This window comes from Syngnathus floridae, chromosome 5 (genome assembly GCF_059516105.1).
Source record: "Syngnathus floridae isolate MCC-2025c chromosome 5, RoL_Sflo_1.0, whole genome shotgun sequence".
Classification (NCBI taxonomy): Eukaryota; Metazoa; Chordata; class Actinopteri; order Syngnathiformes; family Syngnathidae; genus Syngnathus; species Syngnathus floridae.
Window position 1 is genome coordinate 2,635,569 of NC_142417.1, and position 26,617 is coordinate 2,662,185.

Here is a 26,617-nt window from a genome sequence, read left to right on the forward strand (position 1 = left end):
GAAAGTACAGTCCAACTCACCATACTGAATGTGATTTTAGAGGCGGATTTTTCGGTCACGTGATTCTCACGCTTGCCTAGCTACGGAGAAAGCGACGCTCTCTCCTCCTGGCTCTCGAAAGAAGAGAACTTGCCCAAAACTAACCCTCCTACGCTTCTTCCCAATTTTTTAAAATGTCATGTCAGCCTGAGGGGAACTGTTCGGTGGTGTTCGGACGAAGACTCGCTGTAACGTCGTCAGAGCGCCGAATGTGATGGTGAAAGATTAGTTATAATGCTAGGCGGCTAGCGGTGGCATCTCCAAGACCTCCTGGCTGGACTGGCAGGTACACGCCAATACAAAATTATCACGTTCCACTCACTACTTCTGCGCGTCGTTAGACCACACAACTATTCTAACTTTATTTCTAAATGTTGGAACAATCATAGCAGTTGGTGGGCGGCCGGTGTTTTCTAATTCCTTGGGACGTTAATAGGATTTAATTGCTTAAGAAGCTAAGACGTGTGCTTTCTTTCTGTGTGTGTGTGTGTGTGTGTGTGTGTGCCTGCGTGTCTGCCACGTGATGTAATCTCACAAATAAATACATAAAATCTTGACTAATTGCATTGAAGTCCTCCAAGGCAAATAAAATTGTTAGCCTTTTTTTTTCTAGCAGCTTTTCTTCTACTGGAGTGCTTACTGAATAGAAAGCAGTGTGAGTGTCCATGTAACTGTACTAGTACTAATTTTATTACTACTAGTCAGGACACTAGTAGAACACTTTGGGCCTACTAGTAACATTTCTGTCCTAAAAGTATTTTATGTTTGTCGTTTTGAAGCACAGTTTGACTTTCAGCATTTATTCGATGTTCTCGATTCCCTCACCAGTAAGACAATTCAGTGCACTGATAGAATGACCATGTCTTAAGAGTAAACAGCTTACCCAAGTGTAAAATGGTTATCGATGTGTCCTGCAATTGGCTGGCGACCAGTGTGTGTCCCCTACATGAGCATCGGTTACGCAAAGTAATTGTTTGCGCCTTTATTAGCGAGTTAAGAAAAGCTAAAGAAAATATTGTCGCAGGTTCTGACATTCAGACATGGGCAAGCTGCAGAGCAAGTTTCGCAAGCGGTCTGAGCTGTACAGGTACGTTGTGCTTTCTTTACGCTCATGATACACTCAACTCACAAGTCTTGTTTTGTTTTTTTTTTCCTTTTTGTGTTGCGAGCCAGAATATTACTGTCTTTTTCACGTCGTATTAAGATCCATTTTCTGCTCCATGGCTATCACGTTTCCTCTTCCGTGTCCAGAGCCTCACAGAGTGAAAAGGCAGACGGCGTGCTCGACAGCCAGGTGGTTCAGTATGAACCGGCCCACCGTGGCTCCGTCAACACCGTCACGAATCTCAGCGCCCATCTGTGCGTTTCTGGAGGCACCGACCAGGTAGCGGACAGTCGTTGAAGTTTGAATTCAATCAAATTTAATTCCAACGAAACGTGCTCCACAGGCGGTGGTGGTGTATGACTGGAGACGAGGCCGCATGTGTCAATGCTTCCAGGGTCATAACAGAGAGGTTACCAAGGTAACGCCAATATCGGTGGGCTGGAAATGCGCACACACACAAAAAAAAAAACCCATCATCTCTACTTTGTGTTTTGAACTCAGGTGGTGTGTTATCCGGGCAGCACGTGGATCTTCAGCGCCTCGCGGGACAAGTCCGTCCTAATGTGGGACTTGAACCAGGGGGACGAGCCCATTCAGGAGTTTTCCGGGCACCAGTTAGTGGTCAACGGGCTTGCAATCAGCCCCGGTATTCGCTCTCTTGCACGCACACAAACCTGCAAATGTCCTCGTTTCCCATGTTTGACAATATCACAAATGTTTTGGCGAATTTCTATCACGGTACACAGATTGTGAAATGATTTATTACATACACACACACACAAAAAAAGCACCATCTGTGTAATGAAAATCTTAGCAAAGGGTCTCATTTGATGAATCGCTTCTGTGATGTTATTTTGACACAAGGATCCTAAGACAATGCAATCTATACGTCGAACTTCATTACAGAAAAGAGGAATCTCATCAAAAGATCTTCATTCAGAAATCATCAGTTTGCAAAGAAAAGAAAACTGACACGGTTGCTGCCGCGTTTCCATAGATGGGAGAAAACTGTGCACGGGCTCCCGCGACAACTGCATGTGCCTGTGGGACATTGAATCTGCGAAATGCGAGCAGAGACACAACATTTCCCGAAACCTGGTGAGAACAATGCGCTCATGATGCTCCGTCCATCAAGGCCACGCGATACCTTGAAGCTCAACCCCCTTGACGACTTTTCAGGTGACACACGTGTGTTGGGTGCCAGGCAGCTCCTCGCTCGTGCAGACGTCGGAGGACAAAACCATACGGTACAGACAGGTTTCGCTACTACAGCTCTCCAAAGCAGCCACTGTGGACTTTGGATTTGCTTCGACTACGACAAAACCAATACGGCACTGATAAGTTTCGCTACTACAACTATCCAGAGCAGCCACTGTGGAGTTTCGATTTGCTTTGATGACGACATACTGTATTGGCCCGAATGTGAGACAACCCCGATGATAAGACGACACCCTCTTTTTCAAGACTCAAGTTTGAAAAATGACTTTTTGAGCACCAAATGTAATTTTTATACATCTGAAACAAATGATTATAACAATATATTCGAGAGAAACAGCACGTTATTTTGCCTCATTCAAATCAAGAAAAAACATTTTAATATCGGAACATTTAAATACGTAAACTTAAGTGCAATCACATTTGTAAATGAATGGCTTCTGGTTTTTAAAATGTAAATCAATCTATTGTGATCAAACAACATTTCAATAACCATCAAAGTGAAGTCTAACTGTAACTAGTCTTGAAACAACTCTGAATAAGGAAAAACATTGCGATAAAATAATGCAAACTGCTTACGCTAATGTTGGGGAGCCTGAGGACTGTATAGGGGGTTGCCTCGGATGGTTACGCTCTTTTCGCCCCCGGGTGTCGGTCAGAACACGGCAGGGAAGACGTGGTTCAGTTTTGATCGCTTTACTGAATTCTTGGCAACAAATAGTAATAAATAACCACAAATGAAATACTCCCGGCAACACACCAAACATAAGTCATGGATCGAGACAACAAAAATACATTTGCCGGCGACCGTTCGTTACCGCCCCGCTGCGTAACGGCCGCTCGTACGATGCGAGGCAAACTTTAAGGAGCGCGCCGGAGCTGCCAATCAAACGGCACGCACATGAAGCAAACCGCGATCGGACAGACGGGCACAACAATGGACAGTAGTAACAATGAAATGTGTATATACTCACTCTGTGTCAGAGATGCGCAGGATCACAGCAACATACTCCGTCGATACCAGCGACCTTTAACTTACCGCTGCCCACAAGTGAAAATGGGTCTCATGTCTAGACCCCGAATATAAGACGACCCCCACTTTTTCAATCTTATTTCAATGCCAAAAACCTCGTCTTATATTCGGCCCAATACGGTACTTGCGTAGGTCACATCCCAGATAAGGTGCGGCACTTTTTCACTTTCTAATCTGTTACGTGTGCACGCAGAGTGTGGGACAGCCGAGCGTGGCAGGTGACCAACACTTTTCCGGCCAAGCAATACATCCAGACCCACTGTGACGTTTCCGACAACGGAAATCACCTGGTGTCCAGCAGCAACGGTTTTGGAGGCCAAGGCTGCGAGGCTACGGTGAGATTGAGCTCATGTCCTCTTATTTTGATACCTGATGAAAAGTTTTGCAAAAAGGGGGTTTGAACCTTTCCCCAAAAATATTAAAATATTTCAGGAATGAAGTTGAACTATTTCCTGGGTAGTCTTAATTTCACGAATAAAAGTTCTATAAATATTACAGCATGATTCAAGATGAATTCATGAGATCAAAGTCATAACAGCCATAGTTTTAACATGAAAAAAAAACAAAACAAAAGACTAATTTGGTGAGCAAAATTTGACGTTACAGTAGTAAAGTTGTATGTAATATAGCAAAAAATAGCACTATTGTGAGAAAACGTGTGTATTTTTAAACGGTGCAAGAAAGAAAAAAGCAAATGACTCAGTCGTGGTCTCCCGTGATGTTGTGTGTACGGTCAGCTGTGGGATCTGCGTCAGCCAGGCTGCAAAGTGGTGGAGTACCGTGGCCACCTGCAGACCACCTCGTGCTGCGTCTTCCTTCCCGCGGCAGCGGGAGGCAATGGCGCCACTCTGGTGGCCACGTCCTCACATGACAGCACCGTCAAAGTGTGGGACCAAAACTCAGCAGGTAGGACAACTGGCGCTTCTGATGGCATTTAGGTTCCGTTTGATGGCTTTCCGTCGTTCTCTTTAAGTGTGTTTAGCCACCCTGTCGCTGGACGGCGCCGGTCCTCTGGTGTCTTTGGCGGCCAGCGACGCCTCCAATGTGCTCTGTGCCAGCTTCAACAGTGGAATTCATCACATCCAGCTTTTCCAAACACCAGAGATCGCTTCAGGAGATGCCAACCACACAGACATCAGAGTACTGTCCCGATTCTAGTAGGTAGCGTTTACTGGATAAATATGTGCCTCACAAATGAAATGAAATGAAATGTCAGAGTTCAAACCGTCGTCGTCGTCGTGATAGGCGATGCCAGCGAGTCTTGTGGCACTTTAGCTCAATCAGCGTCCAAAAGTTTTAACTCTGTTTTTCACTCTGTTGCCAGACGTGTCGGCAAAGTTTAGTTTAAAATAAAACAATGTATCACAAGAAAACCATATATTAGAGGAGCTTAAAGAAACAAGGTAGAAACTAAATAATATTTACACACACGCAAAGAAAAATTTCTAGTTGGGGATATAATATAAAGTCCAGAAAAGTGGGATTAAAAGGGGAAAATGCACACAAAAAAAAATCCATTTGGGATTGAATAAAAATGTTAAATTGGATTTCAGTTAGACATGTCAAATGGTGACTCGTTTGACTTATTTTCTGTTTTATTTGTTAGTAGATATCGAAGCCTAGTGTACTAATTATGAAATCACCAGTGCAGTGGTTTCCTCCTGGGAGCATTCTTTTGCAAATGTGGACAACCTGGAAGTCAACCAGTGTCACAGAACTGATTGTGATTCTTCTTTTATGATTTGCTAGATTTTCAACTTTTTGGGGGGAAATTTTATGTTGCAAAGATTGATGAAATGACAAGGACTCAGCCTTCAGCCATTTTGAATAGCCCTTGTCCCCTTCAGGGACGTTGGGATTGGGGGCCTGATCACCACAGGACAATTGCAAATGGAGACACTGCCCTTGAATCAAGCTGTGTGAACCGCCATACAACCTATGGACCAGTTTGGTACTCCTAAATTGTGGATTCTTTTAAAATGTCATCAGTCTGAAGCCAAATAGAGTATTTTGTAGACATGTAGAGCTGAACATATTTTTAAGATAAAGCTGCAGAACTAACTATGCAATAACGTATGAGGTTTGTAGGAAAATATTCAACGCAATGAGCAAATCATGGAATATAAATGGTTGCAAATGCAAATAAATTTGTCAACATGCCATCTCAGTTTGACAATGTGTGGCATAGCGGCATGTATGACACCTCTTGTCAAAAGAGCACCGGACACACTTTGTGTTTCTGTCTTTAATTCGTTTCATTTAAATATGGAATTTGTTTGCAAATGTTCACGCACGCCCACAACAACACGATTCAACTACTACCATTGACATTTTTGCAGATAAACTCACAAACACGTACACCCAAAATCACAGTTTTTACAACTTTCCACGTGGTCAATACTACATATACAATTAAGACACAATGAAGGGGAAAAAGACACACATGCGCACGCACACACGTAAATAAAACCTGCTGATTCAAGTTGGCACATAACAGAAAAAGGCTGCATGTGGAAACAGGAACAGCGAGGATACAATTAGTTCATGAATCAAATGCCGTATTGGCATTTTTCAAGCGGGAATAGTGCAGTAGTTGCTAAACTGAAGTGCCTTTCAGCGTAAAATCCCACATATGCATAGCACTTTTTTGTAAACTTGACCATTTTCCAGTGTAACGCTCCATGAATTTATTGACCAGACAGCCCAAAAAGCGTCTCTAAACTGACATGTAAAACAGTTTTTATCAAAAAGCAAACACAACACGTTGTTTTTGTAGTAAAACATCCATCTCGTCCGTCCGTCCGTCCGTCCGTCCGTCCGTCCATCCATCCATCCATCCATCACCTGCTACCAAATGAAGCTTACCAGTACTTTGACATACACTGTATATGACTAAAATGGCTGGGCCATATGAGAACATTTGCCCGACTGCCATGCTGTTCTTCAAATTAAAAAAAATCAAAAATGCAGAATAAAACGGTGTCACATTTCATACTAAATTTAGCATGACCCCGGTATAAAAAGTCGCCCCAACCCTGGAACACATTTAATAACCTCTTTTACCCCTCCCCTACCCACAGATTTGTTCCTTCACAATCGCTTCTTAAGTAAAAATAAACAGGTTGTAATATTGACTCAAATACGGCAAGAAACTTTTCTCTGTGGTATTCAGATGTATGATCCCTCACTTAATATTAAGACAACATGGATGCAAACAGATTAATCGGGACAATTAAAAGCTATCTACGGCATATGCAGTGTTCAATTCATCACAATATGCTTGTTGAGAACGCTTACATTCTGCGATATTATGAGTTGCTTCTTTGGCCTTGACGCGGCATTACAGTTACAAAATGACGTCTCTAGAGTCCGGAACGCGTGACAAGAGAATTCATGAACTCGCCATCATTAAGATTTGTTCGGGGGAAACAGAGATGACATTTAATTTAAAACAATTGAAAATAAACATGAGCAGGATTATTTGATCACAGCAGGGAAAAAAAAAAAAAAGTTGATGCACTTAAAATGTTTCGTCCAATTAGTCCCTGAGAATAGTGTTGTGTATCCATGGTAGGAGACATTCCTGTAATGATATACACACAGCGTGGACTTAAGTACTCATAACAGATGTCACCTCACCCCCACCCGCTCAGACATTTTAACGACCTGTTTTGGTGGTCTGTCCCAAAACCTTTGCTCAATTAGGTTGAGTGTGAGCACTTATTTTTACCACAGTGTGACTAGAAAACAAAACTGAATAAAACAGGTCATAGTGGCCCCTGTGTTGTACACGCACTTGTGAAATAATTGAACATCTTGCAAAAAAGAGGACTTGTTTTTTGTGGAATACGTGGTACCTCCAAGGTCTAACTAGGGGGATATCGGCGCCTCGGCATGCTTCGTTTTAGTCAGGATTACCAGTACTGTTTTTTTTTCTTTAACAATATTAAGAAAATACTTGGGAGTGTTCCGGTGTCATGCTAGTTAGAAATGACGGTGGTGTGAAGTCAAGGAAGAAATTGTTTGCCACAAAGGGAGGAAGTGGGTGAGTATTTTGAAAGGTTGCTTTGCTCCGCTTACTGACTCCATTTCGGCGACACAGTGCTCAGATTCAAATCGTCAACAAGGCTGATGTGACAGCCAATGACTGAGACTTCTTTTTATACTTGTACAACAGTTAACTGTTCAAATGTGACTTTACCCTGACCTGGACACTCAATTAATGTTTTGACCTTTGAGGTACCGCTGCAGCCAGGACAAACATGCAAACAAAGGCTTGAAATTTTTGATATTTGACTATGAACTCGGCCCGGAGAAATTCTCGTTGGGACCTTTGAATACGGATAAGACGGAGCGCCGCCGCGTCTACTCGTCCATGGTCTCCAGCTCGAATATCCGATTCATCCGCATATTGAGCAGGCGGAGCTGAGTGTCCATGTGGTCTATCTTCTCCTCCATGGAGCCGGTGCCGCGTCGCCAGTACATGCCCACGGGACCCGTCATGAAGTACAGCACCATGATGACGCACAGAGGCAACAGCGTGCGCTCTGGGTCGCCCTCGAACTTTTGCAGCACGTACAGGCAGGACAGGGTCAACAGAAGCACGCGCGCCATCCAGAAGAAGCGGCCAAAGACAACGTGCAGCATGTAGAAGACGCCGCCCAGAAACACCGACAGCAACCACAGGGCTGTTAGGGCACCGGCCACGAGGGGCAGGGCGCGTGCCGGGTTGCTGCTCAAGGATGCCGGGCTGAAGTAGTGACTCAGGTTGGACGCTGCACACGAAAGGGAGGAACTGAGTTCAGATGAGCGCCTGGATTTGAGTTAACTTTGAGAAATGGCATCTATTCAATGGAGGCCATCATAGTTGAGGAAATAATACGAAGAGCTACATTGATCTTACAGTCAATCCCCATAACATCGAGGAGATCCGTCCAGATTTTCCAGATGGTGTCAAGGAAGGAGTCTACGCCATGTACAAAGCGCTCTGTCGCTTTGGAGAAAAACTGGAAGAGAACAGGCTTTCAAATATCTTGTTCACAAATAGTTTTTCCGTTTCAAAATTGAGGGTGAAATAATTTGAGGGTAATTGAGTAGTAATTCCTCTCGCCTGGTAATTATTTAAAAATTGAATGGACATGGACATTGTGATTGGTTTATGCAGGATCCAAGGTACATCGGTGGTACCTCTCGATGCAACCCAATTCTGTTCTGCCACCTGTGCCTTAAGAAATCTGGTGAGTCGAACGACGCCGGTCACTACCATCGCCTCTAGCACATTCGGGTGTGTTTAGTAAAAATAAAATAAAAATAAAAACAGTAAACAGACAGGCGTTTTTATTACCAAAGGGGGGAGGCTGAAACAGCTTCCGCGCACGCAGAGAGCTCGGCGCCGGAAGTAGCGTCAAATGTTCAGGTAGCTTGATCAGAGCGTAACGTCACAAATTGATTCAGCTACATTTTAGTGTAACATGTCAAAAATAAGCTTGCAAAGGATCATTAAGCCTAACAGACGCTTTAGTAGATCGTCTTTATTACGAGGTATGTTTCGAGGGAGAATTCCAAATTTAATGAGTTTTTAAGTGGCATCCTCGACCAGACAGATCCACCCCCACCCCCCCCTCCGAATGATCTTGATCTCTTCGTTGGTCACATATGCATCATACACGCACAAGAATCAATCAATCGTTAAATCCCGCACGTTCACCTTGTAGAGGCATCGGATGTTATCCTCCCCGAAGACGTTGCTCAGCGTCTGGTAGATGCCGTTGGCCGCCCGTCGGAAGCTGTTCTGGCTGCTGGTCCGGCTCCTGGCCGCTTGGGCCGTCGAGAGCACGGATGCGGATAGCACCAGGAAAAGCAAAACACTGGTGGACGCCTTCATGGCCCGTCTAAATGTTATGATGTTGAAGATGCTGCAAGAAAGATGCCGCTTTCTGCTGTAGTATCAGGCAATCGAAGCTTTGCCGTGAACGTTGAAAACGGGGTACCACGTTGCGTTCAGCTGTCCTCGGAGATCACAACATTAAATTCTCTTCAACAGGGCTTCGGGCAAGAAAATCACGCCAGTGCCAATTTGTCATCAGAGGAACGCAACCTTCGTTTTCTTTGGCTTATCTATCTACTAAGTTACCCTATAAGTCAATGCGTACTCCAAAATTTAAATAAAGTTCGCTTATTCCGACAACGGTTGTGTTCGTGGATGCACCATTCAAAACTCACTGCTGCCCTCTAGTGAGATGGCTAGACGCAATTTTAATGCATCTACATTGGCCCACAGTACATGCACAAACCAGACACGGTGTCAGCATACAATTAAAAATGTGTATAGATATCTAATTGTACGTATAACAGAAAAAATGCTCAGTGAAAGTTGTGCAAATACCTGGGTAGTGTTGTGATGATGAGGTCTCTAGCTTTCCCCGCAGCACTCCCTCTTAACGCGTGTTCTTGTGAGTGCCTGCTGGCTGTGAAGTATCTGATGACAGACAAAAGGCACATGATGATAGATGAACACACAAAGAATTTATCAAATGAAAAGACAGGATGGACATATCCACAAACAGTGGCTCAAGTGAGGAGTGTTTTTAGGCATGAGCTGTGGAGTCCTTTGAATGAATGTACACACTCACCCCCTGAATCCATCCATCCATCTTCTATACCGCTTGTCCCCACGGGGGTCACAGGTGTGCTGGAGCCTATCCCAGCAGTCATCGGGACACCCTGAACTGGTTGCCAGCCAATTGCAGGGCACACAAAGACGAACAACCATTAGCGCTCGCGCCTAGAGACAAAGCGGAGCGCTCAATCGGCCTACCAAACATGTTTTTTGGGGGTCGATGTGTGAGGAAACCAGAGTGGCCGGAGAAAACCCACGCGGAGAACATGCAAACTCCACACGGGGAGGGCCAGATGGGGAATCGAGCTCACACCCTCCTAACTGTGAGGCGTGCATGCTAACCAGTGGGCCGAGCTGCTGGCCCCCCTAAATTGACCTCGTTTAATAAGAAACTCACATTGTCTGCCTCTTACCTTCCCACTCGATGGTAGAATTGGTCATGGAACGCAATTTACGTTTCCTTGAAATACTGGATACATGGCATGGCTTGGCTTGGTGTCCTAATGACGGAAGTTAGGCCAGAGTGCTTGATAAGGTTGAGAGGGTAGCTTAGAAGATTCAAGATTCAAGAATTTTTATTCGCCATTTGCCGGAATTTGACGTCGGTACATCACAGCCTCTGTTCAACATTTAGGTGACTAACACTATTCTCAAACATCCCCTGATCTTAAACTCCCAGGAGGGCAAGGAAAAATTCAAAACTCCAACTAGGGGAAATGAGAAACCTTGAGAAGAGACCACAGATGGGAGGGTCCCTTCTTCCAGGATGACCAGGCTGCAGTGGATGCAGAGAGGACACATAGTACAAACAGTGTGGACAATTCAAAAAAGGTGTGGGGAGCCGGATGTTATTGCACAGCAGTGACTCTGAGACTCAAAGTTGTCAAATAAAGTTTATTAATGTATTTAGACTGAATGTAGTGAGGGTTTAAACATGTACGGGCGTGCTCCTTCCTGACAAAAAGTGAAACCTCAGTCACAGTAGGTCCTGGATTTTACATCCTGGAAGACACTCCACACCGTAGCAGCACAAATAAAGCACAAACGAACGGTACCATTTGGGGTTCGCGGATTTAAGTATTTGTAGTTACTGTGAAACGAGTTGGCTGCTTTTCGCTGTTGTTCACGTCCAGAACATTTACAAAGTCACAAACTCTAAAGGGACTTTAGTTCAAAGGAAAACAATCAAAGGGAATAGAGCTGTTTTCTTTTCTTTTTTTTTTTTTTTTTTTTTTTTTGGTCATACACACACGCACGCGCGCGCCACACCCCACGTCGCTTGCGAGTGCTTTGAGATGACTACCTTCGAACGTGACGTGTTTGACGTACGCGGTGTGTGGGCGTGGCCTGCCTCTGGCTCGAAGCAGGGTGCACCAAACGTCCGTTTCACTCTGGACTAGACTCCACGAGCTACTCGCAGTGAGGCGACTTATTTCTTTTCTCCCGACTGCAATCGTCGCGATTTTCCTCCAACATGTGGAAAGAACTAAAGCGTGTTCTTCTCGTGATTGGCATATATTGGACATGTGCTTCAGGTAAGCAATTTGTATCTTTACTCCATTGAAACAACAGTCAAGAGCTGGAATGTACTGTACTGTGAGTTAGCATGACTGCATCTGCTTACCTTCTAACGTGACGGTGCCTGAGTTAAAAAATGAATAAAAAAAAAATGATTGCAATGTCACACATTTGGACGACAAAAACTTTGATGAACTTTGAAGAATTCTCATTATTCGGGCACTTTGATGTAGTTGCTGTGTACAACTTGGTTTAAGAGGAGCACGATTGCTTTGTGGCGTGGTCAATTGTCCCGGACCGGACCTCGAGGCTTGCCTTTATCATCATTTTCATCAATCATGTGGCCTGCTCTTATGTCCGAACATACGAGCAACTCGACTTTGAAATGACGAGCTAAAACCGTTGAGTCAAGTGTCTTTGCGTTTTGTTTGCTATTATTATTTTTATTCCTATCACATGGGCACGCTTGGAATTCAGAAGCGGCTGATTGGACTTTGTGACACTTAGATGAGTTGCACCGTTAGGGTTAAAGACAGAGAATGTCAACAAGACAAAAGTCATATATAATAATAATAATAATAATAATAATAATGATAATAGTGATAATACTAGTTTAATAATAATAAAGGTAATACATGTATTATGACTAATAATAAGGATTAATTGTTTGATTGCACCCGCACTTTAAAAGCCCTTCTCCATGAAAAGTCCGGCCTGGCTTGCTTGGCTTTGTACTTTGATGGAAGGAAGGAAGGAAGGAAGGAAGGAAGGAAGGAAGGAAGGAAGGAAGGAAGGAAGGAAGGGCTTTCTTGAGGTAACAAGGGGGGAGCGGTCCAACTGTTGCAACGTGTTACTACATTCGATTGAGTTGCGTTGTGCTTTAGCACCCTCCAGTGGTGAAATGTGTGATGACTTGATTTGAGCTTAGGTCATTGGTACGTGCGTAACTGGTGGGTGGGGTAATTGCTGAGGGTGAAGAAGATGATGATGGCATCTTTTAAGTGGAACAACTTGCACCATTGGTGGGCTGACGACATACTTTTTGCCCCACTGTACATCTGAAGCTTCGTATCATCACTTTGGGGCAATTGTGTGCAATCCTGGGCAGGCGTAAGCGATGCTTTTATGCCAACAATCAGCAGCTCCACTTTGCTGCATGGCGCTGGCTGGACCCAAAAATGAAGGACAGGCAAGTTTTTGGAAGGGGCCAAAGCGACAATGGGCGTTGCCCCCCAACCCAAAGACAGAATCCTCGTTGAGATGCCGCCAATAAAGAGCACAGAGTAAAAACATGCAAGTGTTCCATCAGTGTGCTCTGATCCCCAAATTGTGCCTTCAGCCAACAAATGTCTTCCCGGGTGGCGCAAGCACGACTCCAGCTGCTACAAGAAGGAGGTGACGCCCAACGGATGGCTGGGTGCCCGGCACCACTGCGTCTGGCAGGGCGGCGACCTGGTCTCCATCACCTCCTCGGCCGAGGAGGGCTTTGTGAAGCGCACCATGGGCAACACCCGCTTCTGGCTGGGACTCTCCAACCAGGTGAGACGGAAGCAGTCGTGGACTCTGCAGCCACAACTGGAACTGTTGTTCTTATCCCCCCCAAGAAATGCGACCAGTTCTGGTGTCGCTTTGAAGGCGGGAGCCAGAAGCTGACCTGGTCCGATGGCAAGAAAACGACACACACCAACTGGGCCTCGGACCAATTTAAAAGGTAAGAAGTCACATCTTCGCATGCTGTTGTCAGGCGGACACGCTTAAAGGTTCTGGAACCAACTTTGAGAACGAGCACTCAAGGAAAAGTATGAAAATGTTCCTTTTTATAATCTATTCCTTTTTATAATCTACCGACAGCGCCGACGTCGCGTCCTGCGCCTACGTCAACCAAGGAGCTTATCGTTTGCCTGGAAGGTGGAGGTCTGGCTCCTGCGCTTCCTCGCTGGCCTACATGTGCAAACAGCCGCCGAGTAAGTCTGCACGTCCGTGGTCACGTTGCTGATGAAAGGTGAGATGCGCAAACGGGTCTTTTTTTGCAGGCTGCCCGGACAGACAGACGTGTACCTCCAAAAGTGTTTCTGCTGTAATGAAGAGTGAGTTGCAGCACGCTTATTTGCACTTGAACCATGTCGTCATGGTTTCCTCCTCAATGTTTTTCTTTGTGGCCTCAGCTTCCGACTGCAACGATGACAACTTGCTTTATGGCGATGATTGCTATCTTTTTGACTCGACGAGTAGAACTTGGGAGGATGCCGAGAAGTTTTGTCTCGCCCGGCGAGGCCACCTGGCTAGCATACACTCTAGGCAAGATGCCGGATTCATTATTGGTGAGCACCAAGAAGAACCGCCGCAGTCGTCATTTGGCTGAAGCTAAAATGCCCTGAAGCTCTTGTTCTCCTTCCTTTCATCAAGATCACTCAACCTACCATCACACTTGGTTGGGAGAAAAGAAGAAGGGCAACAACTACGAGTGGACTGACGGAACACCTTCTAATGTAAGTGGATTGCTGAAGGCCTTTGGAAAAGTCATGTTGCAGGCATCCGTCTTGTCTGGAGGCATCGGGCAGCCGCTTACAAAGTATTGGCGCTCTGATTCTAGAGAGGAGGCGGTTAAGATGATATATCCCGGCCGGTGGCTCGGGTTTGTCGGGTTAGTTGCTTTGTGCACGTTTCCCCCAGACATTTGGGTTGCCAGGGCGGGCACAACGTTTTATTGCAATGTTCATACTACTTTGACTGCCAAAGTGAAGCCAACAACCAAAGTGAAACTTTAATGAGAGAAGCTACGAAAACGCTGCAAGTGAGGAAATGCGGCGGGAAGATGACCACATTGAATGCAACGCGCTAAAGTTCTGTCCAAAATCTCATCCGCAGGACTACGGTCAAATTGCCTACATGGGTTATGTTACTGGCTGTTCCTCTGTGGATGCCAACTACAACCTGTACAGAAAGTATCCTTGCGGCTGGATGTACCCACCAGTCTGCAAAACAGGTGCAAACGTCCCTCCCGAGCGCCCCTTTAGGATGTGTCAAGCATTGGCTCATATTCGCTGCACTTTTTCTGCAGCCAAGCGCGGAGGGGCTCCACAGCTGCCACCATTCGGCCAGCCGGGTAGGTGTCCCGCATTGCCGCCGTCTTGCGCTGTCTTGCGCTGTCTTACGCCGTCTGGCTCTCAGCCTGGAATCAGAAATGCGGCTGGTGGATGGACTTCTCCGAGGGCGACTTCTGCTACCTGATGATCCGCGAGCCCACCAGGACCTGGCAGGAGGCGCAAGACGACTGCCAACGCCTCCAAGGGAACCTGCTCAGCATCACCGACGACCATGAGCAGAGCTTTGTACATGGTAGGCGGCCATGAAATGAAATATTGGCCATGAACAAGTTGTTGTTGTTGTTGTATGTTCCTTTTGAACCTATTTAAAACGTGACAGTAGGAAAATAAAACACCACTTTATAAAGTGCCATATCTAAGTGGTTGATGAAAATCCCAATAACTTGTTTTTTGATCATCTGATGTTCTCAACTTGTTTTTTCATCATCTGAAGTTCTCTATAAGATCCATTCGTGTCCTTCCGGAATCCATATTGACTGTCAGCTAAAAGCTTTTTTTTTCTTTCTTTTTTTTCTTCAAACTCGTTTTTCTGTGAACAGTTAAAGATCTTGGAGAACAGAGCGAGTAGAGATACGGCAGGCCTGTAATCCATGTAATGGTACCAGTCTGTCCCCACATTTACTTGAGCTATTTTCATGTCATTGACCAGATGAAACGCAAATGCAATTTCACCGCTCACTTTTCTTATTCATTGTAATCAGTTGAGGTTTTGTTTTCACTTCTCTTTACAATCGCTACTACTTCTTTTGTGCCAACCGCACCAAGAAATATTTAAGCCTTTCGCTATATACACACACACACACACACACACACACACACACATATATATGCACTATCTGCATTTTTTTTTTTTTTGTCAGACGCTGGTTGAGGTCTGATCCCCTCAGCCGTCTACCCTGTTTCAGTAGCTCCAATTTGTGTTTGCAAACCGCACTGTTATGGCTGCTTTGGTTTTAATATTTCTCGATGGTCCCCCTGTCTAACTTAATTTCTTTTGAGCTGAGAAAGTCGATCACCCGGAGCTCAACGGATGACGCGTCCTCCTCCCTCGGCTCCTCTTGATGATGTCGTTCATTCTGGTACAGGTTACATCAAGGCTCTGACGACCGCGTCCTCTCTGTGGTTGGGCGCCAATGTCCCCATCCAGAACGAAGGCAGCAAGTGGGTTGACGGATCCCTGGCCCATTACGTCTACTCTGCTTTAGGTTTGTCGGAGACGGTTGTCTGCTGCATTTTGGAGGAACGGAGGAGCACTGAGATCTTCTCTCCCGCCCCCCAGGTACCGCCGATGGAAATTGTCTCTCCTTCCTCACTGGCGACAGCAACTGGGAGTACGACTCGTGCGACGAGAAGAGAGGTTACGTCTGCAAGAAGAAAGGAAATGGTAAGTGAGAGGCAACGCCCCGGCGACTGTCATCGCTCCTTGACGCCTGTCTGTGCCTTGACGTCAATTTTCCTTTCCTCTTGCAGTAGAGGCTACGCCGGCTCCTGAGTGTAAGTCGCCTTTGACTGCGTCGAAAACAACGACCCTGGAGTCACACCATGCCAACCAACACATTGTGTGCTTTTTCATGAAGTACTCAGCCACGTGTTGAATGTTTTTTGCATCGTTTTACCTTGTACAGCGGCACTTTGGTTGTTTCTCAAGCGCCAAGGTGAATGTTCCGGAATCCTTTCAAAATGTAAACGTCTCTGATGCCATTGGGCTAAGCTAACCAAGTCGAGTCCCGGATCTTCCAATTTGCCCGAGAAAATGTAGATTTGGCCGGCCTTGACCCGCAAATTGCCCTTTGCTCGAAATGGTGGACTGGAGGGCAAAAACAGGAGTGTGCTCTCATCTGTTCCCCAAATTGTGCCCTCAGCCAACAAGTGTGCGCTCGGGTGGCTCGAGCACGACACCAACTGCTACAAGAAGGTGGAGGAGCCCAACGGTTGGCTGGGGGCCTGGCACCACTGCGTCAGGCTGGGCGGCAACCTGCTCTCCGTCACCTCCTCGGCCGAGGAGGACTTTGTGAAGGGGACCATGGGCGACGACACGCCCTTCTGGCTGGGACTCTCCAACCAGGTGAGACGGAAGCGGCAGTGGACTCTGCAGCAACAACTGGGACTGTTGTTCTTTTCCCCCCCAGAAATGCGACAAGTTCTGGTGTCGCTTTGAAGGCGGGAGCCAGAATCTGACCTGGTCTGATGACCAGACAACAACACACCGCAACTGGGCCTCAAATCAACTCGAAAGGTAAGACGTAACAACTTTGCATGCTGTCGTCAGCCGGAGGTTCTGGAGCCAATTTTGAAAACGGCCACTTGGGGAAAGGAAAGAAAAGAAAAACACGGGAAAATAATTCGTTGGGGTTTTTTTTTTTTCTCCCGACAGCGCCGACGTTGCGTCCTGCGCCTACGTCAACCAAGGGGGAAGGGGTGAGCCCGGCAAGTGGCGGTCTGGCTCCTGTCTTTCCTCGTTGGCCTACGTGTGCAAACGGCCGCTGAGTAAGCCTGCACGTTTGTAATCAGGTTGACTTTGAAAAGAGAAAAGCTCAAACAGTTCTTTTTTTTTATGCAGACTGCTCGACGTGCTCCCCCAAAAGTGGTCCTGCTGTAGTGACGAGTGAGTTGCAGCACACTGGTTTGCACTTGTCGTCCATCTCGTCATGGTCATGATTTTCTTTGTGGCCCCAGCCTCCGACTGCCAGGACAACACCTTCCACTATGGCGATTATTGTTATCATTACGAGAAGACGGTTAAAACCTTCGACGATGCCGAGAAGTTCTGTCTTGCCTGGGGAGGCCACCTGGCTAGCGTCCACTCCAAGAAAGTGGCCCAATTTGTGTATGGTGAGCACCAAGAGCAACCGCCGCAGTCGTCATTTGAATGAAGCTCTTTTTGCCCTGAAGCTCGTGTTCTCCTTCCTTTCCTCAAGATCACTCGCAGACCTCACAATCTGCTTTCGTGGGACTCAAGAAGAAGGACGACGACTACGAGTGGACTGACGGAACAACTTACGTAAGTGAAATGCCTTTGAAAAAGTCATTTTTCAAAATCTGAGCTGTCCAAATTTGAGTAGGATAAAAATGAAAGTGGACATAGGAGAAATGCTGCTCGAGGCTTCAAATTTTGGATTGTTTTGGAGGGGAAATGGGCAAAACTTGGGCACGAGTGAGCGATTGCCGAGGAAGGGCGTTAAGAAGCCGAGCGGACAGAGTCCAACACGCTCATGTCGTCCGCAGGACTACAGCAAGTGGCAAGATAACGGCACCGCGGAGGACTGCGCATTCCCAAATTCTGTTGGGAAGTTGAGTGCCAGCTCCTGCACAACGCAGCGGCCATTTGTCTGCAAAAGAGGTGCAAACGCCCCTCCCGAGCGCTCCTTCTGCACACATCAAGCATTTGCTCATATTTGTAAACACCATTTCCCCCCTCTTCCCCTACAGCCAAGCACGGAGGGCTTCTACAGCTGCCCTCATTAGTCGGCCAACCGGGTAGGTGTCCCGCACTGCCGCCGTCTTGCGCCGTCTTACGCCATCTTACGCCGTCTGGCTCGCAGAATGGACTGACACATGCGGCTGGTGGCTGGACAACCCGATCAACGACTTCTGCTACCTGATGATCCGCCACCCACCCAAGACCTGGCGGGAGGCGCAAGCCGACTGCCAACGCCTCCATGGGAACCTGCTCAGCATCACTGACCGCGATGAGCAGATCTTTGTGCATGGTAGGCGGCCATTCGTTGGTGTCACGAATGTATGAACGGATGAACAAACAAACGAATGAATGGTGTCGTTCCAAAATGGGCCTCATGGGCTCAATGAGCGGGTCAGAAAAGCGCATCTCTGGAAGATCCTGTTCCACCTTTGCATGGGTCCACAGGTTACGTCATGTCTCTGCCCTCTCTGTGGTTGGGCGCCGATGTCTCCACCACGGAAGGTGACGCTCAATGGACTGATGGATCTCCGTTCACTTACATCCACTCGAGTGCAGGTCGGTCTGAAAGCATGTCTGATGCTTGTCGGCTGAACTGTGGAGGAACGGCGGAGCGCTGAGATCTTGTCTCCCTCCCTCCCTCCCTCCCTCCCTCCAGGTGACCCCGGAGAGGGCAATTGTCTTTCCTTATTCACTAACAACGGTGTCTGGAAGCACGACACGTGCGACAACAAGAGAAGCTACGTCTGCAAGAAGTTGAAAAATGGTGAGTAAATTGTGATGCCCTGCTGGCCGTCATCGAGCATTGACGGCCGTCTGTGCCTGACGTCAGTCTGTGCCCTGACGTCAGTCTTTGCCCTGACGTCCGTCTTTGCCTTCCCTCTTGCAGGAGTGGCAGAACTTTCGCTGTCTTCTCACGGTAAGCAGCCCGACAAAATTAGTCACAACTTCTGTGCAATTTTTCTTATTTTATTAAGTCCGCAAATGTACTTGAATGTTTTTCGCGTCGACTCGCATGTGGCGATGTTTGTTTCACAAGCGTGCTTTATAAAGGTGATTTTTTTTTTTTTTTTGTAGGGAACATTTCAAATTGTAAACGTCTCTGATGCCATAGGGCTAACCCAGTGCTTCTCAATTATTTTCTGTGATGCCCCCCCCCCCACCCCCCACCCCCCGGGAGAAGAAAACATTTTGCGCCCCTCTCCATGTTAGTAACATTAAAGAAAACAAAATATAAATAAAAAAGATCAACTTACTTTTTTCACCTGCTCTGTTCCGTGCGCTCTCCACTGTAGAGCGGAGACTCCTTGCGCACACTCTTCCAGTGATACCGCCACCTACTGCAGTGGATGTCTAATTACTCTCTCATCTAGTACACCCAAAAGAAAAGCGTGTTCCCCGGTGTCACACGCGCCGCCCAGGGCTAACCTAACAAGTCGAGTCCCGGATCTTCCAATTTGCTTGAGAACATGTGCGAGACAAGTTTTGGCCAACCGCGACCTGCAAATTGCCCTTAGCTCAAAATGGTGGACCGAAGAGCAAAAACAGGAGTGCGCTCTGATCTGTTGCCCAAATTGTGCCCTCAGCCAGCAAGTGTGCTCCCGGGTGGATCGAGCACGACACCAACTGCTACAAGAAGGTGGAGGAGCCGAACGGTTGGGTGGGGGCCTGGCACCACTGCGTCTGGGAGGGCGGCAACCTGCTCTCCATCACCACCTCGGCCGAGGAGGACTTTGTGAAGGACACCATGGGCAAGGACACCCGCTTCTGGCTGGGACTCTCCAACCAGGTGAGACGGAAGCGGCAGTGGACTCTGCGGCAACAACTGGAACCGTTTTCTTTTTTCCCACCCAGAAATGCGATGACGTCTGGTGTCGCTTTGAAGGCGAGAGCCAGGAGCTGACCTGGTCCGATGGCGAGAAAACGACACACACCAACTGGGCCCAAAATCAAGACGAAAGGTAAGATGTAACAACTTGTTCTGGTCAGGCGGACACGCGTAAAGGTTCTGGAACCAATTTTGAGAACATGAGCACTCAAGGAAAATTCCTTTTTTTTTTTTTTTTTTTAATCTCCCGACAGCGACAACGTTGCGTCCTGCACCTACGTCAACCAAGGGGGAAGGGGTCAGCCCGGCAAGTGGAGGTCTGGCTCCTGTGATTCCTCGTTGGCCTACATGTGCAAACGGCCGCTGAGTAAGCCTGCACGTCTGCGGTCACGTTGCCGTTGAAAGGCGCAAACGGTCTTTTATTTTTTTGCAGGCTGCCCCAAGGGACGGACGTGTTCCCCCAAAAGTGGTCTTGCTGTCGTGAAGAGTGAGTTGCGGCACGCTTATTTGCACTTTAACCATCTGGTCGTGGTTTCCTCCTCAATGTCCTCCATTGTGGCCTCAGCTTCCACCTGCGACCATGGCAACCTACTGTATGGCGATCATTGCTACTTTTACTCGAAACTGTTCAAAGATTGGGAGGATGCCGAGAAGTTCTGTGTTGCCCAGAGAGGCCACCTGGCTAGCGTCCACTCACAGCAAGAGGCTCAATTTGTGTTTGGTGAGCGCTAAGACGAACCGCCGCAGTCGTCGGTCCCACAAAGCTGCCGTCATTTAGCTGAAGCTCTTCTTGCCCTGAAGCTCTTGTTGTCCTTCCTTTCCTCAAGATCACTCTCAAAGCGTTTGGTATTCTTGGCTGGGACTGAAGAACAAAAGCAACAACTATGAGTATAGTGACGGAACAGCTTTTGTAAGTAAATTGCTGACGGACTTTGGAAAAGTCATTCTGCACGAGCTAGGTTGGGAAAGTTGAAATTTGAGCACAACAATTGCGCGGAGGAAGGGCGTCGAGAAGCTGAGAGTCCAACGCCCTCATGTCGTCCGCAGGACTACGCCGGGTGGCAAGATGGCGCCACGGAGGACTGCGCATTCCCAAATTCTGTTGGGAAGATCGACGGCAGCCCCTGCACAACGAAGCGGCCGTTTGTCTGCAAAACAGGTGCAAAAATGTCCCTCCTGAGCGCTCCTTCATGCACTTGCTCATTCGCTCTCCTTTACCATGCAGCCAAGCGTGGAGGGCCTCGACAGCTGCCACCATTAGCCAGCCAACAGGGTAGGTGTCTCGCACCGCCGCCGTCTTCTACGCTGTCTTATGCTGTTTTGCTCTCATGCGCCGGCTGTCCCGCAGGCTGGACTGAAAAATGCGGCTGGTGGGTGGACAACCCCTCGGACGACTTCTGCTACCTGTTCAACGTTCAGCCCACCAAGACCTGGCAGGAGGCGCAAGCCGACTGCAAAGGCCGCCAAGGGAACCTGCTCAGCATCGCCGACTCGGACGAGCAGGGCTTCGTACGCGGTAGGAGGCCATGAATTTAAATCTATTGGCCATAAACAAGTGGATCAATTCTTCATTTCCAACATGAAGCAAACGAGAAATAGAAGCTAAAGTAAATCGAAAAAGGCATCGTGTCTTCGGACGCGGTAGGCTGGCCATGAATTTGCTAAGTCTTTGAGAAAAACCTTTTTTTTTTCTGCTACGCCTTCCTTGCCAACTCAAAACCTGATAAACCCGAGCAAGATATGGCCAGCGTTGCTCGGTTGTTCTTGGCTTTTTGTTGTTTCACTCTTTGTTGCAGTATTGTTAGCGCTTTGTCACAGCTGTGCCGCACCCATCAAGTTGTAGTGCAGAGTGTCAAGTGTGAGTCATTTTGGAATCTTGCATGTGCTCCTTCGGATCCAAAGGTATCGCCAAGCTTCTGGCGATGAATGATGACGCCTCCCTGTGGTTGGGCGCCGACGCCTCCGTCAAGCGTGACGGCGATAAGTGGACTGACGGATCCTTCTTCTCTTACCTCCACTCGAGTGCAGGTCGGGCTGAGCCGGTTGTCAGCTGCACTTTGGAGGAACGGCTGAGCGCTCAGATCTTGTTTCCCTCCCTCCCTCCCTCCCTCCAGGTGTCACTGAAGGGGGGAAATGTCTTTTCTTGCTCACTGGCAGCGGCGACTGGAAGCGCGACAAGTGCGACAAGAAGAGAGGCTACGTCTGCAAGAAAAGAGGTAAGTGAGATATGACGCTCTGCGGTGGACCGTCATCACGTGTCGACATCCACGTTCTGGTTCCCGCTTGTAGGAAAACCAGCAAAACCCCAGCTGCCACATGACGGTAAGTCACCTTGTCTCTGTAAAAAAAGACGTGGAGAGAAGTCAACGGTTGTTCTCTCACAGGCTACAAGAATGATTTTGTCTGCCAAGACGATTGGAAATCCCTCGAGTGTCCCGATGAAAGAGTCATCCGCATACGGTCGGCTTTCCATGGACGGAAGCGTAGCGACGTCTGTCCGAGTGGCGGCGAATCACACGGTAAGAATCCTCCAGTGACATCGTTGTTTTTGGCTCGCTGTCCAGGAGCCGTTTCTGTCTCGAGGTTTTCACACGCCGTCAGCGTTGGCGGTAACTCGTTTGTAACGTATAACTCAGTATCAAAACGCATGGACGTGTGAGCGACGGCAATAGAAAATGTTGATTTGACTTTGCATAAAAAAAGAAAACGATGAAAAAGAGCCAAGGCAGGGACGCTTTTTGGACTTCTCTTTTTCTAATCACCAGATGCAGATGGCTGCAGGGTGGAAGGGGCTCTCTCTCACTTCAGAGGATTGTGTGACAACTATCAGATTTGCCCCATTTACCCTTGGGATACGGACTCCTGCCCTGGTGTCTCCAAATACCTCCACGTCGTCTACAGCTGTGAGAAGAAAGGTGGGCTTCACATCCTGACACTTGCCGATGGATGATGTGCCAAGGAAGCAATCCAACGGATCCTCAGAGCGTCTGCTACGAACGAGTGACCAGACATGAGAATGACTGAGCGAGTGTTCCTTCCACATTGTCTTTTTTTTCTTTTTGTCTTTCCCCAGTGTGTCTTGATAGTCTGGGCATCGCTGACGGGAGTATCCCAGACTCTTCTTTTTCAGCCTCTTCCTCTGCGATCAATGCCGAACCTCACAAAGCGCGTCTAGGGGGCAGCGGTTGCTGGAGACCCTCCAAAATATGTACGTAAAAACAAAATCACAGCTCGTTTGTCGTAGTTTGGTATCTTGAGCAATGGAATGCCTTCCGCCCTCAGTCGACAGCTGGATCCAGGTGAACCTCGGTCAGAACTTCAAGGTGACAGGCGTCGAGACCCAGAGCTGTACATACCGATTGCAAAGTTCCAGCGTATTTGAGATGCAGTTCAGTATTGACGGAGTGACTTGGTATCGGCACCCAGTACAGGTGAGCGGTCGCTGGCTCTCGACTTTGTCGTCAAGGCTGTTGTCGTTCCTTGCAAACGCGCGTGTTTTTTTTCCAGCCTTCTCTGGGGAAGTATATTCTAACCAGGCCCGTGTTCGCCCAGTACGTCCGCCTCCTGCCAAGGTTTTTGGGCCTACGCTTTGACGTCTTGGGGTGCACGTCTGACAACAGCGCTCGCGGTGAGTACGACGTTTGGAGTGCAGTGAGAAACTAGCAAGAAACGGGCTTTGATTTTTTTTCCCTTCTGACCCACAGACATCTTGTGCAGCAGCACAGCCACCGACCTCAGCCTCGACGGTCCAATGACGTGAGTCAGACTTTTCTTGCCGAAAGGCCTCCTCCTTACTAAACAAACTGCTTCCGCAGGGTGCGGTGCCCAATGGGCTGCGCCGAAGTCCGCTACAAGGTCTACGGAACACGGCTCTACAAACAGGTATATTAATTACCGCACGACCTGCAAGTGGAGTTCTTGTTCTATATCTGAGACGTTCTCTGAGTGCAGGACTCAAACGTCTGCGCGGCCGCTATTCACTCGGGCGTCATTGAGAACGAGATCGGAGGAGATGTGACTTTGCAGAAGAGATTGCCACAGAAAGCCTACAAAGGCTCCACCTGTAACGCAATCATCTCGAATGTGTGCGTGCTCCGCTTTCACTGGCGAGTCCACTTAATGATGCCTGGCTCATTTTCACTTTACTCTCTGCAGATATGCTGACAAATTGGCTCCGTCTCCGTCTTACACTTTTACTGACACGGGTGAGTAGAATGTCCAGAATAGAAAGCATTTCTTCACGTGACGCCATCTTGTGCGCAGAGCCGAGATGCTTGGGATCTGACTGGGAGGAGTTTGCGGACTTCTGCTACAAACATTTTGATGCTAAAAAGACGTGGTATGGCGCTCGACACACTTGCTGGGTTCTCGATGCCAATCTGGTGTCCATTCACTCCGAGGCTGAGCAGGATTGGCTGCAGGACCTGAAGTCTGGTGCGCGCACGCGCGCTAAGCGTCGCTCACATCGTTTTGATATCTGCCATATCTGGAAAGCCATTGAGAGCTCTGTTGCCGTTTGTCCTCTGCAGCCCCTGGAAACACGTGGACCGGACTGAACGACCTGGTCAATCGCGGCAGGTTCGTGTGGTCGGACCGCCGGAAGGTGCCGACCTTCACCAACTGGGCTCCGGAAAACACTACCGGCCTGATGAAGAATTGCGTGGCCACCTTGAGCCAGGTAGGTGCAGAAAAGATTGACCCGCTCGCCGAAGACAAGTTTAGATTTAAAATCAATCTCATTCTGACGTTCAGTCTGGCAAATGGAAGAAGATGTCCTGCATGCAACTCAACGGCTACGTGTGCAAGATGCCCACAGCGCGTTATCCGCTGGATTTGGACAGTGCCAATGCAAGTTGCGAGTAATCATATGAACCTTGCATGATCATTCTGCTTGGTTTACCATGCATTTTGATTGACTGATTGATTCACCATGCATTATTATGATTGATTAACCATGCATTGGTCGTCTTGTTAGAGTTACCATGTTATTATTCTTTTTAAGTTACCATGCATTCTTCTTCTTGACTGAACATGTGATATTGTGATTTACCATGCATTATTTTGTTCAATTTACCATGCATTATTATGATTGATTAACCATGCATTAGTCGTCTTGTTAGATTTACCATGTGTTATTATTCTGTTTAAGTTACCATGCATTCTTCTTCTTGACTTAAGACGTGATATTATGATTTACCATCCATTATTATTATTTTGTTCAATTTACCATGTCATTATTGTCTTGGATTTACCATGCATTTTCATAATTGATTTCTTATATTTCATTGACTTATTGTTAAATTTACCATGCATTATTATTCCATCTGTTTTACCATGTTTAATTGACCCCCAAAAAAAACAATAAAATAACAAAGACAATTGGTGTCACCTGTTAACTCATTTAATAGTTTACTGATTTGGGCAGGGCAATTTTATAATCTGGTCAATTAGATAAAACCTTATTACTCCCGATGTACGAGTATTAGTCAGACCTCCTCATGACGCCATTTCAAGTTAAAGTCCCAATGACCATCGTCACACACACATCTGGGTGTGGTGAAATTTGTCCTCTGCATTTAACCCATCCCCATGTGATTTTGATCCATCCCCTGGGGGAGAGGGGAGCAGTGAGAAGCAGCGCTGCCTCACTCGGGAATCATTTGGTGATCTAACCCCCCAATTCCAACCCTTCATGCTGAGTGCCAAGCAGGGAGGCAATGGGTCCCATTTTTATAGTCTTTGGTATGACCCGGCCGGGTTTTTAACCCACAACCTTCCAGTCTCAGGGCGGACGCTCTACTACTAGGCCACTGAGCTGGTTTTGCGTGCATTTTGAATTGCTCTTTGTATCAATATTGAAAAATGATTGTATATTGCTTTGTAACAAAAATTTTGATATTGCCATTAACGTAATTAAATCCATCCATTGTCCTGACGTACTTATCCTCACGAGGGTCGCGGGTAGCCCGTCACCAATAATAAATCAAAAAAACAAAAAACAAAAACAAAAAACCGGAGCGGTCATTCCGCCTATCATGCGTGGAACATGGGAACATGGGAGGAAATCCACGCAGCGACGGGGAAAACATGCAAAGCCCACACAAGATGGCCGGTGATGCGCCACATGTCGTATTGCGCAAATGAAGCATTCACTTTGACAGTTTCTCAAAATTCCACCACACTAGTGTAAAAAGTCCTTGTTTTAACTTTTTTTTATTGTTTACTTGAATGTTTTGTTGTCCGTGGACACCCACACACACCCACACACCCACACACACACCCACACACACACACACACACATATATATATAACTTTTTCCTCACCCCCCGTGGGTGGTCTCTTTTTCCCTTCAAGCTCGGGTCCTCTACCAGAGGCCTGGGAGCTTGAGGGTTCTACGCAGTATCTTTGCTGTTCCTAGTACTGCACTTTTCTGGACTGAGATGTCAGATGTTTTTCCTGGGATCTGTTTCAGCCACTCCTCCAGTTTGGGGGTTACTGCCCCTAGTGCTCCAATGACCACAGGTACCATATATATATATATATATCTTGTCACCGTGGGATAGTAGGAAACACAATTTCGATCTCTGTGTGACAATAAAGCAGACTTAGACTTTGAAAAGAAGTCATTTCATGCATGCACTTTTTGAACACCAAACCAAACTGACCCAACATAAAATACATCTTTTATTTTCATGCTCACTGTGGTACCTCCATAATTTTTTTTAATAAAGCTT

General features: G+C 47.2%; 3 protein-coding genes across 6 annotated transcripts; 2 read left to right on the forward strand and 1 right to left on the reverse strand.

Annotated features, from left to right (window-relative positions):
• The first annotated feature begins 51 nt into the window (after positions 1–51).
• wdr31 (WD repeat domain 31) lies at positions 52–5,617 on the forward strand. Of its 3 annotated transcripts, none has more exons than XM_088376018.1 (11): positions 52–325; positions 1,064–1,126; positions 1,291–1,423; positions 1,488–1,562; positions 1,646–1,790; positions 2,142–2,242; positions 2,324–2,391; positions 3,586–3,727; positions 4,130–4,298; positions 4,366–4,549; positions 5,142–5,617. In XM_088376018.1, coding segments are annotated over exons 2-11 (1,065 nt in total). In that variant the 5' UTR covers positions 52–325; positions 1,064–1,079; the 3' UTR covers positions 5,143–5,617. The 3 variants fall into 3 exon arrangements, with proteins under 3 accessions (XP_088232144.1, XP_088232143.1, XP_088232142.1); XM_088376017.1 differs by having other exon boundaries at positions 5,240–5,617; XM_088376016.1 differs by having other exon boundaries at positions 4,366–5,617.
• A 5-nt stretch (positions 5,618–5,622) lies between these two features.
• Positions 5,623–11,745, reverse strand: bri3bp (bri3 binding protein). 2 transcript variants are annotated; one of them, XM_088376020.1, is made up of 6 exons: positions 11,636–11,745; positions 10,025–10,120; positions 9,778–9,870; positions 9,100–9,307; positions 8,296–8,398; positions 5,623–8,167 (listed from the first exon to the last, which is right to left on the reverse strand). In XM_088376020.1, exons 2-6 carry the CDS (start codon positions 10,039–10,041, stop codon positions 7,758–7,760), a joined length of 831 nt encoding a protein of 276 aa, XP_088232146.1. In that variant the 5' UTR covers positions 10,042–10,120; positions 11,636–11,745; the 3' UTR covers positions 5,623–7,757. The 2 variants fall into 2 exon arrangements, with proteins under 2 accessions (XP_088232146.1, XP_088232145.1); XM_088376019.1 differs by lacking the exon at positions 11,636–11,745 and adding an exon at positions 10,210–10,607.
• Positions 11,352–25,261, forward strand: LOC148397407 (secretory phospholipase A2 receptor-like). Its single transcript, XM_088376015.1, has 49 exons — positions 11,352–11,546; positions 12,869–13,068; positions 13,134–13,240; positions 13,381–13,493; positions 13,563–13,616; positions 13,695–13,850; positions 13,936–14,018; positions 14,398–14,515; positions 14,591–14,635; positions 14,701–14,868; positions 15,722–15,841; positions 15,916–16,020; positions 16,107–16,130; positions 16,499–16,701; positions 16,766–16,872; positions 17,011–17,123; positions 17,197–17,241; positions 17,313–17,468; positions 17,555–17,637; positions 17,862–17,976; positions 18,066–18,113; positions 18,179–18,346; positions 18,502–18,612; positions 18,713–18,820; positions 18,944–18,973; positions 19,641–19,843; positions 19,909–20,015; positions 20,137–20,249; positions 20,316–20,369; positions 20,448–20,603; positions 20,710–20,792; positions 20,930–21,041; positions 21,108–21,155; positions 21,231–21,398; positions 21,785–21,910; positions 21,997–22,098; positions 22,172–22,204; positions 22,267–22,401; positions 22,648–22,797; positions 22,956–23,090; positions 23,165–23,313; positions 23,390–23,510; positions 23,587–23,638; positions 23,698–23,764; positions 23,834–23,967; positions 24,038–24,087; positions 24,146–24,316; positions 24,412–24,560; positions 24,635–25,261. Exons 1-49 carry the CDS (start codon positions 11,486–11,488, stop codon positions 24,743–24,745), a joined length of 5,370 nt encoding a protein of 1,789 aa, XP_088232141.1. The 5' UTR covers positions 11,352–11,485; the 3' UTR covers positions 24,746–25,261.
• The last annotated feature ends 1,356 nt before the right edge of the window (positions 25,262–26,617 follow it).